General features: G+C 40.5%; 1 protein-coding gene across 2 annotated transcripts in view; it reads left to right on the forward strand.

Moving 5' to 3' along the window:
* TMEM131 (transmembrane protein 131) overlaps window positions 1-14,846 on the forward strand; it is a 245,234-nt gene that overhangs the window by 203,108 nt on the left and 27,280 nt on the right. For both annotated transcript variants that reach the window (XM_030310450.1, XM_030310451.1), the window contains 6 exons: window positions 3,275-3,426; window positions 4,026-4,168; window positions 4,588-4,774; window positions 5,867-6,052; window positions 7,093-7,251; window positions 7,672-8,255. In XM_030310450.1, the coding sequence (XP_030166310.1) occupies window positions 3,275-3,426; window positions 4,026-4,168; window positions 4,588-4,774; window positions 5,867-6,052; window positions 7,093-7,251; window positions 7,672-8,255 (1,411 nt within the window). The remainder of the gene's footprint in view (window positions 1-3,274; window positions 3,427-4,025; window positions 4,169-4,587; window positions 4,775-5,866; window positions 6,053-7,092; window positions 7,252-7,671; window positions 8,256-14,846) is intronic.

Here is a 14,846-nt window from a genome sequence, read left to right on the forward strand (position 1 = left end):
ATATGCAGAGCTTCCAAATGTTGACATGATTCACTCTATAAAATTCAAAAAAAATAATATTCATTAATACAACTACCAGTCTCATCAGGGAATTCTTTAACTATTGGGAGGCTGTGAAGTTCACAGGGGGTGGATTCAAGTTTCCCATAATTCTAAATTTTCTCACTCGAATTTTATCGTTGGCAGCAAATACGTCAGTTGTTGGTCCTTGATTGGATAGATGCACTTCATTTTTGTGAATTTGTCACCAAATATCAAAGTCTGAATAACCACAGATTAACTGTCAATCATTCTTCCAACTGTAAATGGTTTTCCATGAGAAAAGCAGCTAATTCTATTTGTATCTCAAATGATAGCTTCTCAAGACAACATGGTACTTCAGCAGGCAGCAGGAGTGCTATATGCATACTTCCCATTTTATCACACAATGGTAAAAATGCATGTGCCCAAAGACTGAGATTTATTAAGATTAATATCATTACCATAGTAAGTTATTAGTAATAACTAAGTTATTAACTAAGTTATAACTAAGTTATAACTAAGTATAACTAATACTAAGTTATTAGTAATAACTTTTTTTAACTACAGGGACATGGCAGTGAAGAATACAGTAGCTACTAAGGAAGTTAGATACCACTGCCTTTCCTTTAAGCTGAAACATCAGCAGTTTTACCCACCATTGATTTTGCTGACCATTGGTGCAAATGTCGACACAGTGGAAAAGGCAAATAGCATCTGTCAGTGTTATGAAAATAGTTTTGACACCATGGATACACTGAAAAGATTCTGAGATCCCCAGGGGTCCCATGGGTCACTCTTTAGAGAGCCACTACTGCAAAATTACTGAGAATTATTGAGGCCTTAATGATATCCCTGAGGCATCACAACATCCTCAAATGTTTGCCAAATCATCAGAGTTTAAATTAGCTAGTGTTTACTGGTAAGATATGCATAGTATATAATGTGTCCATCAATCACTCAGAATAGTTTACCTAACAAAGAACTTATTTACCAACCATTTTGGAGCATTCAGGATATTCCGTTGTCCCGGTAGATGTTGACAGAGAAGAATGTTAGATGCAGAAAAAAGTTTGTGCCTCAGAATCAAGAGTTAAAAAGTAAGGGCGTCAGTAAGTCTATTGACTAGAAATAATGTTTGTAGAATCATGCTAACACAGGTAGGTAGATCTATGTTTGAAACCTAACTATGCCAAGTGGAGTAGAAAGTCGTGCAAACCTCACTCCCCTTCCACATGTTAGCAGAGCCATGATGAGCCATGGACGTTTATAGTCAAGTGTTGCCAGAGCACCTGGGTGGCTCAGGTTGAGCATCTGAGTCTTGATTTTGGCTCAGGTTATGATCCCAGGGTCGTGGGATTGAGCGTGAGTGCTGAGCATGGAGCCTGCTTAGGATTCTCTCTCTCTCCCTCTGCCCCTCTCCCCCCATGCTCACGTGCTCGCTCGCTCTCTCTCTCTCTCTCTCTCTAAAATAAAAATATAGCCAAGTGATGCCAACCCTTCCCCCAAAAATGGTCAAACAATGTTACTTAAAAATTAGAATAGTTGGAAAAAAAATTAGAATAGTTGGGGTGCCTGGGTGGCACAGTTGGTTCAGTGTCCTGACTCTTGACATCAGTTCAGGTTATGATCTCATGGTTGGTAGGATCAAGCCCTGAGTCAGGCTTCGAGCTAACAGCCCAGAGCCTGTTTGGGATTCTCTCTCCCCCTCTGCCCCTTCCCCCTTCCCCCATCTCTCAAACATTTTTTAAAAATCATAACAATATATCCTTATATTTTTTTTAAATACAAAATGAATATCTAAATCTTATCAGTAGGAGTGCCTGGGTGGCTCAGTCAGTTAAGTGTTGGACTTCAGCTCAGGTCATGATCTCACGGTTCATGAGTTCAAGCCCTGCATCTGGCCCTCTGCTGTCAGCACAGAGCCTGCTTCGGATCCTCTGTCTCCCTCTTTCTGTTCCTCCCCTGCTTATTCATATTCTCTCTCTCTCTCTCTCTCTCTCTCTCTCTCTCTGTCAAAAATAAACCTGTAAGGTTTATTAACAATATATCCTTATGTTTTTTTTAAATACAAAACGAATATTTAAACCTTATCAGTAGGAGTGCCTGAGTGGCTCAGTCGGCTAAGCATCCTACTTCACCTCAGGTCATGATCTCACTGTTCCAAGTTCAAGCCCCATATCGGGCTCTGTGCTGACAGCTCAGAGCCCGGAGTCTGCTTCTGATTCTGTGTCTCCCTCTCTCTCTGCCCCTCCCCCACTCTCCTTCTGTCTCTCAAAAATGAATAAATGTTAAAAAGAAATTTTAAAAAAATAAAATAAGTAAACATTAAAAAAAATAAGTTTTATCAATAACAAGCTGTAAAGAAGTCCTATTTTGGTTATTAAACTATTTAATCTTTCAGTCATCAAGTGTTAATGAAACAGTAATTATATGCTGAGCTCTCAAAATAAAATTCAAAGATAGATTGATATTGAGTTAGAAATATTTTTACAAATAAAATCTGTTGTTGGGGCGCCTGGGTGGCTCAGTCGGTTAAGCGGCCGACTTCAGCTCAGGTCATGATCTCGCGGTCCGTGAGTTCGAGCCCCACGTCGGGCTCTGTGCTGACAGCTCAGAGCCTGGAGCCTGTTTCAGATTCTGTGTCTCCCTCTCTCTGACCCTCCCCCATTCATGTTCTGTCTCTCTCTGTCTCAAAAATAAATAAACGTTAAAAAAAATTTTTTTTTTTTTTTAAATAAAAAAAAAAAAAAACAAATAAAATCTGATGCAACCTGAAGACCCTTTGGCTGATACCCACCAGAGGGGGAAGGAGCAGGAAAACAGTGTGAAAGTGAGAACAGCATCCATGAGACTTAAGGCTGCTGGGAGCTGGGTGCATGGCTGTTTGCTTTGTGCTAAGACATTGAGCTACAGTTCTTAAGTTTGTGTCCTTTTATGTATGTGTATTACATTTGAAAAAAATTTTAAGTTAAAAATAAAAAGATCTGTATACAAAAACAAATGCCTAACAAATATGAGGACTTTGGTCACTTGGGGTTCAAAGCCCTCTTGGGGACTTAATGCACAGTAGTAAGGGTCATCACTGGTTGCCCAGTTCTGCTTGTAAACTGACCAGTATCTAAATCATGAGGAATAAAATTGTTCACATATTTAATCTATTCAGGAAACTCATACTGGGCTGTGGATGGCGTAAAGGAAAAGTCTTTCCAGAGAATATAATAATAACTTCTGTTTATTTACCCAATGATTCAAGGCTCATCCACTGCAGAGTTCAACAGGATTTACAGAAGGCCTGTCTCGACATTTAATTTTAAACCTAATTTTAAAACCTGGAGAAAAGAAATCTGTCAAAGTAAAGTTTACTCCAATTCACAACAGAACTGTTTCTTCACTAATCATAATCAGGTATGCATTATGATTTAAGTGTGGGTCAGTTTTTAGTACTTATACAGAAGTCCTTACTTGATTTTTAATTTGGGTTTACGTGTCTAATTTATTAAATAGGGTATTCACTTTGTCTAAAACATGCACCCATCACACCACACCGGATGAAATGTACCTCTGTGATTATGTTTATAACTTGAAAACCTGAAAAAATATCCTTACTGTACCATGTGTGACTCTTAAAACTGAAAAACTCTTCTCTCTGTGTAGATTTTTAAATTCTTAGAGGATAAATGTTTCAGTCTCAAATTTAGTGTATTCAGGGGTGCCTTGGTGGCTCAGTGGGTTAAGCATCCGATTTCAGCTCAGGTCATCTCACAGTCCGTGAGTTCACATTCCTTGTCAGGCTCTGTGCTGACAGGCATGGAGCCTGCTTCAGATTCTGTGTCTCCCTCTCTCTCTGCCCCTCCCCAGCTCGCGCTTGCTCTCTCTCTCTTGCTCTCTCTCTCCCCCTCAAAAATAAATAAATAGTAAAAAAAAAAAAAAAATTAGTGTATTCATTTCTACATTTCTATTATACAAATTTAGTGGGAGAAAATTCTATAATTCTTCTTGCACAGAAATAACCTGACCGTGGTGGATGCTGTGATGGTCCAAGGACAAGGAACAACTGAGAACTTGAGAGTAGCAGGCAAACTTCCGGGTCCAGGGAGTTCCTTACGCTTTAAAATCACAGAAGCATTATTGAAAGACTGTACAGATAGTAAGTATTCCTAACAGTTCCAAGGGCACAACTTTCAGTATTTGCTTCCAACAATAAATAATTCCCCAAAAAAGAACAGTATTTCTATACATGCACCTGTATATATTAGTGATGAATACTTAAGATTTTTAATGAAATACTCTGACTTGCTTTCAGGGTTGTTTAATTTGGATCCTAAAAGATTTAAAGGCTCAGTATTCATTGCATGTCTTAGGTGGTTTACTCTGAGTATGGAAAGTAAAGCATAATTAAACTTTTGCTGTCTAAAATGACACAGTAAAGTGGAGTACTTCTGATGAAAGCTGGGTACCAGCTGAACTCTTTGGCATGAGTAGGTGGTTCATAATGTCTGGCATATATTCATTGAATCTGGAGCGCATGCAAGATTTATATTCACTCTTGATTTTTTTTTCCTTTAGATTTAAAACTAAGAGAACCAAATTTCACATTGAAAAGAACATTTAAAGTAGAGAATACAGGACAACTTCAGATTCACATAGAAACCATTGAAGTCAGTGGGTACTCATGTGAGGGATATGGCTTTAAAGTTGTTAATTGTCAAGAGTTTGCACTAAGCGCCAACGCCTCTAAAGACATAATCATATTGTAAGTATTTTCTTCTGAGGTGTAATGAATCACTAGCTTCTCATCAACCTCAAATAATACAATTGCTTAAATTCCGTGCAAAGATACGTTTTCATACAACAAAAGGTATTTTATCCACAAATGTAGTTTATTTGATTTCTTTTTTCCATTTAATCGTTGGTTATTTCTTCATTGTTTTCAAAATTGTGAAACTTCCTCTGTATCAGAAGTGGATCAGATAATCTTAGAAACCGGTTTCAAAATTATGTTCAGGGTTGTGTTAAAGTGTAACATGTCGGTAGGAAATTGACTATAAATTCAGTCTCAGCAACAGACCAGTTCCTTGTATCACATACGTGCACTTTTCTGTGTGTGCAATGTAGGAGTGTGTAATATTTTGGTCAGAAGATAATTTTTTTTGCCTGTATTAGTAATAGCTGCAGCCTATTTTAATATTAATTGACAACTTGTTATAGAGTTTATGTAATAAAATGTGACCTCTGTCCCCTTAATTGAGTGATAATTTCATGGTGTTCAATGGACGTTGACTCAGTACATAGTGATATTACTCAGGTAAGGTATAATGCTTGGTACCTAAAGGTACAGTGAAGAATAAGACACCTTTCCTCAAGGTATAGATCGTCTGGTTGGGGAGCATACAGTTACCAAAAAGTAAAAAATGAAATAATTGGGGCAGAAAGAAGTACTGCAGGAGGTAGGACAAGGGCTAGGATGGCTTTGGGTTTTTTGGGTGTTTTTTTTTTTTCCAAAGGTGTTATTGGAACTATATTCTGGGAGAAGAGGGTAGATTCAGATAAAGGAGAAAAGAAGGGGGAGGGAGAGAAGCTTAGAGAACACTTCCTGAATTAATAATTATGCAAAGCTGCGTTATTCTTTTTCATGTAATTTCTTCAGTTATCCACAGAATATAGCTGTATTTGTTATTAACCTCATGGAATAATGCTTTCTCCATCTTAATATGAGGAAGTGGCACAGAACTATCAAACTCTCAAATTCTCTGTTAGGCTTCAAAGGTGTGTGAGACTGGTGTTATATGTAAACTGCTATGGTATATTTTTAAAACTTAGTCTGACTGCTACCATTCTGTTTTAGGTTTACTCCTGATTTCACAGCTTCTAGAGTTATTCGTGAACTGAAGTTTATAACAACCAGTGGCTCTGAATTTGTATTTGTATTGAACGCATCCCTTCCATACCATATGTTAGCAACCTGTGCAGAAGCCCTACCCAGACCCAACTGGGAGCTGGCTCTGTACATCATCATCTCAGGAATAATGAGGTACTTGTGTCTTTTTTTGAGGTTGGTATTCAGGCATCACTTGACACTGTTCATCACATGCTCACTGTGTGCCACTCTTCTGAGTGCTGGGAATCTGTCAGTGAACAGAACAGATCTTTCTGCCTCAGTCAAACCTGCGCACACTAGTGGGAGCAGTCAGAACTAACCCTGCTTGGGTGGCATATGCAGTAAAGACATATCTTCTTCCCTTAAAATTTGTTACACAAATTAAGTACGTGTTAATTTCTTAAAGGGAAAAAACCATTTATAATTTACCAGGTACAGTTACTTCATTTCAGCATATGTAACTTAATCAACATTATAGAATTTTTTTTTTAATTTTTTTTTTTTTCCAATGTTTATTTATTTTTGGGACAGAGAGAGACAGAGCATGAACGGGGGAGGGGCAGAGAGAGAGGGAGACACAGAATCGGAAACAGGCTCCAGGCTCTGAGCCATCAGCCCAGAGCCTGATGCGGGGCTCGAACTCACGGACCGCGAGATCGTGACCTGGCTGAAGTCGGACGCTTAACCGACTGCGCCACCCAGGCGCCCCTAGAATATTTTTTTTGAAACAGACCCAAGCAACATGAAACATGAGAAATATTTTTTAAAGCCTCAGCAACCTTATTTTTTTTTTTTCAGTCTGTTTATGTGTTTGGAGGGTCAGATACACTTGCCTCTAAATTTACATGGTTACCCCACACATCCTTTAAGGGAAAAGAGTTGGTAGAGAGTTAAAACTGCAAGACAGTTTACCTTCTTGGTAAAAGGAAAAGTGTCCTCCAAGTGTCTGTTCTGATACAAATAATTATTTTCTTTATAGAAGTCTCCATGTAAGTTGGCATTCTGTAAAAACAAGTGTGTAGACTTTTATCCATAGTGCTTTGTTTTTGTCTAGTCCAATGAAAACTGTCACCAGCATCTCTGTTTTTTATATCCTTGTGTACTTTACCAAGAAACTCTGCCTTTAATATTAAATTTTGTTACTCTTGCACTAACAAATGAATCCCACTGCTCCGCCTTCTGTACCCCTACAGTGCTCTGTTTCTCTTGGTAATTGGAACAGCCTATTTAGAAGCTCAAGGAATTTGGGAGCCATTTCGAAGGCGACTATCCTTTGAGGCCTCGAACCCACCCTTTGATGTGGGAAGACCATTTGATCTCAGGAGAATCGTTGGTATTTCGTCTGAAGGAAAGTATGTTCACATGCTGGAAATAAATTTTCTAGTATACATAGATTTGACTGATGTAATTCAAAGAAAAAATAAGTTTTTCTTTTCATCTTTGCTCAAGGGAGAAAAAAATTTTAATTCTAATTACTTAATAATCTCCTGTATGTATAGCTGTCTTCTCTACTAAGAACTCAACAGCAAATCCCATGTTTTTGTTATGTTGGTGAGGGTTAAAATATTCGTAATAAGATCACTGACTTGGTTCCTAAATTTTCAGAGAATAGACCCTATAAAATTGTGGAAAATATCCCTATGTCTTGCTGGGGTTTTTTCCTTAGAGTAGCTTGGATTTTTCTCTTGTGGCTGTACTGATGAAATAAAAATTTTTTAATCTTAGATTTTGTAGGTTGCTATTTACTGATCTATAGTTGGTCCTTTTTTCAGCTTGAACACACTCAGCTGTGACCCCGGTCACAGTAGGGGGTTCTGTGGAGCAGGCGGCTCGTCATCCCGGCCCAGTGCAGGGAGTCACAAGCAGTGTGGCCCACCGGTCCACCCACACAGCAGTCACAGCAATAGAAACTCAGCTGACGTGGAAAACGTCAGAGCCAAAAACAGCTCAAGCACTTCTAGCAGGACTTCTGCACAATCTGCTAGTAAAGCAAGCCCCCTTGTCTTAGATTCAAATGCAGTGGCCCAAGGTCACACAGCAGGCAGAAAGTCCAAAGGGGCAAAACAGAGCCAGCACAGCAGTCAGCACCATGCCCACAGCCCACTGGAGCGGCACTCTCCACCTCCACCGCCACCACCAGTGCCTCAGCACCAGGAACCGCAGCTGGAAAGGCTGTCACCCGCCCCCCTCTCGCACCCTTCCCACCCAGAACGTGCCAGCAGCACAAGGCACAGCTCAGAGGACTCAGACATCACCAGTCTCATAGAAGCCATGGACAAAGACTTCGACCACCATGATTCCCCACCCCTAGAAGTGTTTACAGAGCAGCCGCCATCACCACTGTCCAAAAGCAAAGGTAATCATCCGCTCTTACTGTCGGAAAAGCATGGTATATGAAGGGAAAGCCAGTGCATAATTAAGGAGCTGTTGCGATCATAGTTGTGATAAACAGCTAATTTGGTAAGTGTTCTTGTGGTTCAAATTTACCTCCAGTTTGGACTGAAACTTTTCTGTATCAGATGTAAATAGACAGGGACCCATTTATCATAAAAGATATTTGTACTTCTTAGGTACTTACCAAACTCAGAAACTTATTGGACAACTGTTTCCATTTTCAACTATTTGTGTTTGTTGTCTTGTGATAGGTTGAGCTTTCTTTTTTTAATCATTAAAATAATTTTTATACAGTGGTAAAATAGAGGTCATCTCTGCCTTTTAACTCGAAAATAACATTTCCACAGAACCTGTACTTTAGAGCAGGGGTTGGCAAACTACAGCCAGTGGACCAAATCACCACCTGTTTTTATAAATAAAGCTTTATTGGGACAAGCCATGCTCATTCATTTACATATTGTCTATGTCTACTTTCATGCTACAACAGCAAAGTTGAGTAGCTGCAAAAGACCGTAAGGTCCACAAACCTGAAAATATTTACTATCTAGCTCTTTACAAAAAAAGTTTGCTGATCCCTGCTTTGGAGTTCTGTATGCTGTGTTAGTTACCTATTTCTCAGTAACAAATCACCTGAAAACTTCGTCACTTAAACGCCAACCTCTACTGTCTCAGAGTTTCTGTGGGTCAGGCATCTGTGTGCCGCTTACTTAGCTGGGTTCTCCAGCTCATGAGACTGCAGTCAAAGTGTTGCCTGGGGGTGAAGTCATCTTAAGGTTCAAATGAAGGTGGATCTGCTTCCAAGCTCACTCAGGTGGTTGATGGTAGGATTCAGTTCTTCGTGGCCTGTTGGACTGAGGATCTCAGTTGCTTGCTGGCTGTGGCCAGCAGCCTCTCATGGGTCCTTTCCATAGAGCAATTCAAAGCAGTTAGCTTCACCAGAGCAAGGAAGCTAGAAGGGAAGAGAGGGAACAAGCTAGAAGGGCAGAAATCAGAGTCTCTTACAACCTAATCTTGGAAGTGACATCCCATAACTTTTGCAGTGTTCTGCTCATTAGGAATATGGTGTGGCCCATACTCCAGGAGAGAGAACTCCATAGAGCATAAACACCAGGAGGGTGGGGCTCACTGGGATTCACCTTAGACATTACATACCACACATACACAGTGGTAGCCCATTTGGTAACTTCCAAAATCAAAATATAAAAACCAGTAAACCAGTAAAAGCCAGTTAATCCCTTTACAGCCTGAACTTTTTGCATCTTCCTCTCTCTCCTGTGACAGCCCTGCTAAAACATGTTATTGCAAGCCTGTTTCGATATCTTCCTCACTGGTGCACCAAGGAGGTTTTTGCCTTTGGTTTATGCAGGGAATGGGGAACTTGGCAGCACTGAAAGGCCAAAAGCAATCCAGTGTCCCAGAGTCCAGGACTTTTCTATTAGATAATTTCCTGGTCCCAGTGATACAAAAACTAGTTACCTAGCGTCCTCTTAGAATTACATGTATTTGGATTTGCAAAATAGTAAAATATCTTGAATATTACTTAACTTTTTCCAGAGAAATATATTTTTTGTTAACTCATTATTAATAGAGCTTACTTATTTTAGGGAAATTTTTATAGTAATATTAAATGAATGTTTAAGTTCCTTTTTTAATTAGGTCAAGTTACGTAATATGTTTTCCCCATATTGAGGACATGAATAAAATGAATGTAGATGATCCTTTCTTACCAGAAAGAAAGAATTTGTCAGTCAAACTGAATACCTCACCGCTGTGTCTAAGATAGTCCTCCAATATCAGTGTGATAGGCCCATTTTTATTTTCAGGGCCATTCACCTAGAATGTAAATTTTAAAATTAAAAAATGGGGGGCACCTGGGTGGTTCAGTCGGTTAAGCAACCGACTTCAGCTCAGGTCATGATCTCACAGTTTGTGAGTTCAAGTCCTTCATCAGGCTCTGTGCTGACAGCTCAGAGCCTGGAGCCTGCTTCAGATTCTGTGTCTCATTCTCTCTCTGCCCACCCCCACCCCCACCCCCCCGCCACGTGTGCTGTTTCTGTCTCTCAAAAATAAATTAAAAAATTTATTTGTAGATTTGTAAAAAATCTGTAAAAATTTATTTGTAAAAAAATTTTTTTTAATTAAATTAAAAAATGGTTTTTTGGTTTTTAATTATCACAGCGGTCTTAGAGTCCGCCTACTAAAAGATATGTAATGATGGTTTATGGGCACCACATTGTTAGTGATTCTTTAGCCCAGAAGGAGACAGTGGTTCCAGGCATCACATGAGTGGCCATTCTGTTTGTTATCTTTCCTATTGCTGCTGTTCAGAAAGAAGAAAGACAAAATCTGTAGTTTTTTTTCAGCAAGTGTTTTTATTAAAGTGTAACATACATTTGGAAAACCAGCCTCTTAAATGAACTTTCAAAGGTAGGCATTGATCTCCAGGTTGCAAAATAGTGGCATGTCATAAAACCCTAGGCTTTTAGTTGGGCCGAACCTTTATAACCTCTCTAAAGCTTTCCCCCAGTGCCCTACAAATAGTCATCATGTTTACATGAAGTATGAACCTTCTGTTTTCAGAAACACCCTGTTCCCCCTACCCCTCCCCAGTATCTCAAACAAAAAGTCTCCCTTGTAATGAGTTTATGTAATTTCTAGCTTTTGGAGACTGCTCAAAGTGACTTACCTTCAAATAAATATAATCTCCCTAGATTTTGCCTAAATTGTAGGCCATCCAGCCATTTCCCTAGTCATTCCTCCATCCACTGTTCCTCATGGAAGGTGGCACCCAGAAATGCCCTCTGTTCACAGCAGGGCAGTCATTAGACTCTATACTTGTGTGGTTTCTTCCCCTGCAGTATGTGAAGTCCTAGAGGCTGGACAGAGGCTGTTGCTGGATTGAGGGTTAAAACCTGAGGAAGCTCTGAACCTGGTGCAGGCACTTCTCAGTATCTCCGTTAACTGAAGAAATGGAATCTGCAGCCATGCTCATTTCTGGCTTTGGTAGAGTGAAGGGCAGCTTTATCTAGGATGGGGAGATGCAGAGTGGTACAGGGTCGTGAGGCCAGTCTCTATCATAAGGCAGGCCCAGAGATTAAATCATGGCTTTGCCCCTTACCGACTGTGTGACTGTGAAATTAGTTCTCTGGACCCCCATTTGTTATCTTTAAAGTGGAGAGGATAGCTGCTACCTGCATCATGACTGGGGTGTAACTCCTGCTATGATTGTTGCTAGGGAAAGAAATGGTGCTCATCGTTTTCAGCCTGCTGAGTTGAAGAGCGCTGTGGAACACCCCAGCAGCAGTGTCTACTTGGAACTTAGTCTTAAGGGTGAGAAATGGGACAAACAGAGGGCTAGAGACAGGGCCCTGAGGGCAGGGCCAGCAAGGAGAAGGCCGGCAGACAGTGTGACAGAAAGCAAGTAGAAGATGTGGTTGGCATATCCCAACAAGGCCAGAAGTAAAGGGAGAACAGAGCTCTTCAGACCCTGGCAGCTTGACCTTGACCTTGGCAAGATAGTTTCAGTGAAGTGATAGGACTAGAAACCAGGTTACTGTGGCATACAGAGTACTTTTCACATCACTGTTAACAGTAGCCACTTCTGTTTATTGTCAATTTCCCAACTTAAATTTAACTGAAGTATTTGCAAACATTGTACACAAAACGAATAGCTTTTAGAATGTAGTGTTTTTACTCTTGTAGTAATTATTTATATTAGATTGGTTAGAACACTAATGTTACGTGAAATTTCTCACCCCAAGTTACATCTAGAATGTTTACCTCAATTTGAAGCAGATTAGTCAGATGTTGACAACTAATCCTAATGGTATGCCTTGTTTGAATTGCTGAAGTTGCAGTAACAGTAAGATATGATGATAGTACCTACATCACCAGAGGTTCTGGGACTTCTGAATTGGTGTATAGCTGCAGGGGTTGGCATTGAGCCTTTGAGAGGATTAAGCTGAGACTGAATACAGATAATTTGGTCCAATTCTGAGGCTGAGGTTGAACATCAGTGTATCCTTAGTAAAAAGCTCACTATTGGGCATTGTTGTAGAAATGGAATGTTGATTACTAAAGACAAGGAAGAATTAGGTTTTAGCTCATCTTTTTATGTGTTTAGTCGAATGTCTTGTGATGGCAGTGGTATTGAAGTGGAAAAAGATTACACTGAACAAAAAAAAGATCTGAGCAGTTATATTAAAATGAAAAACATAATTCTGATCCCTTGATTTTTTTTAATAGGCCGTCTAGAACTGCACATGGCACTAAGCCGTGTGTGTTGATTTGCATTAAATAAAATGAAAACTGTAATTCCTTAGTTGCATTAGCCACATTTCAAATGCTCAACAGTCACATGTGGCCATTACAAAATAAGGCATTTCCAGAATTGCAAAAGTTCTAGTGGACAGCACTGTGTCTAGAGTGACAGTGAAAAAAGTAACATCCTGTTAATGTTTTGATTATAATATACTTAAATATGAAGAAAGCTTTTTATATTGTTTATACTTCTGTAGTTTTTTCCTTGAAATGACAGGCTGCCTATCCCTTAGAGATACGAGGAAATTCAGAACACAGGTGTTGAATGATGTTTGAAACCCACATCCTGCCATTCTGCATTGTTTTCACATGTATCTGAAGCACAGCATTTTCTCTGGTTTATACTTTTAGAACTTTAATTTTCTTTTCATCCTTTTTTTTTTTTAATTCAAAGTTAGGGTGTATTTGATAAACTCAAATAAAAAGAACCCATTTTCTGATTACTAAACTGAAAAAAAAAGAACAGTGGCCACTTAGTGCTTTGGGGACAAGTAAGTGAAAGGGGGTATTTACTCTTTAACCTCTGGTTTCCATGGTCTTTAACTTTTAATCAAAACAAAAGGGATGAATATATCTTTTGGTAGTATTTTTAATGAAAAAAAAAAGCGGGGAGAACATGGTGCTTGGAAATATCTGTGGGTCAAGGACAAAAAACCAGTAGAGCTGAGAGTGATGGTGTTGGTCACCATTAATGCTCCAGGCGTGATTGTGCAAGCATCGTGCACCTTGGTGATTGGCATTGCTGTGACCCTGTGTCTCCAGTTAGGAAACCCAATCCAGAAAGAAAGGTTGCAGGAGGCAAATATGTTAACCAGACCCAGGCCCAATTCTGAGTCGACGGCTTACAACCCCACTGCACTGCCGCCTCCAAAAAAGAAGAGAAGCAGGTGCCCAAGGAGGTGGGTTGTGGGGGAGACCCAGTCCAGTAGATTATAAAAGAAGGGGCACTCCTCATTCCACAGATACATGGATGTGGATGAATGGGTTAGAGATGAAGAGGCAGAACGGGGGCGTCAGGGGAGCTTCTGTTTGAACTGAAGTAACAGCTGCTGGGACTGAGGGGAGAAGCGGTAGGGTAGAAACAATATAGAGACCGTTTGGACATTTCTGTGGACTGGGAGTCCATGGTACATGAGAGCTGGATGTACGGAGCAGCCCTTCGGGTAACACTTGGACCCAGCTGAGGCTCGCAGTGGCACTCCCTCAAACTTTTGCCCTTCTTCTCAATCTACATTGCAGCCCAGGGGTGAGGCACCAAAGCTGGGTAGTTGGATTACAGTACTGTCGGAATTCTGCAGGGCAGGGGTGGCAGAAAGACCCAGGGTTGTTGGCAGGAGAGGCATATGCCAGACTTGGAGGCATGGAACTTGGAGGATAGAGAAGGACCTCACGCTAGAAGGAGCCCCACAGACAGGGAGAACATGGGCAGTCAAGGGATGGGAGATCCAACACGTCCAACTGCAGGGATGGCAGCAGCACGGGAGTGGTGTGAGACTGTGCTCTGGAAGTGAGGCCTGACACTATAGGGCTTCAGAGGAAATGCAGTTCTGGGAAGTAACAGGTTCTTAGGTGCAGCGTTCGGAATGGGGTGTGGAAGCACAGTGGAAGTAAAGCCCATTGGCAACAGTGAGGCCACAGAGCTACAGGTCTGCTGCCCTTGACACAACTCTGGAAGCCTCACATATTTGGGAGTTCCAATTTGGGGAAAGGTATGCAATGCATATACCATGTGATTCATAGGACTCTAAAAAGTAACATCAGTTAAAAAAAAAAAAAAAAAGTAACATTAGTTCAGCTTAAATTGTACCACCAAGAGTTTAAGCAACTGGTTTTGTTTCTAAATGAGTTAGGGAGAAAAACCTCTGAGAGCTTTTTGGATTTCAGAGGTACTGATGAGAGATTATTGACCTGACCCATACAAGGCCTGGGGCCCAGATGATGAGAGATTGAGGGTCAGAGGAAGTCGGTGAGGCTGGTGCCAGGGTCCTCAGTGAAGACTGGGAGACATGCAGGGCACGATGTTGAGGCCAGACAGTGTGTAGGAATGTAATGTGTATGCAGTTGTCATAAATGGAGTAAATCCAACCTGATTTGCCCAATACAGGTGGAGAAGTGGACAAGTGAGCCGAGAGATGGGCTAGTATTGGCACAAGGGGAGTAGTATTGGTAGTAGTTGCTACCCAAAGTTGTGGTCCAGGGACCAGCAATAGTGACATCACCTGGGGGCTTTTGG

The sequence above is a fragment of the Lynx canadensis genome, chromosome A3 (genome assembly GCF_007474595.2).
Source record: "Lynx canadensis isolate LIC74 chromosome A3, mLynCan4.pri.v2, whole genome shotgun sequence".
NCBI classification, from domain to species: domain Eukaryota; kingdom Metazoa; phylum Chordata; class Mammalia; order Carnivora; family Felidae; genus Lynx; species Lynx canadensis.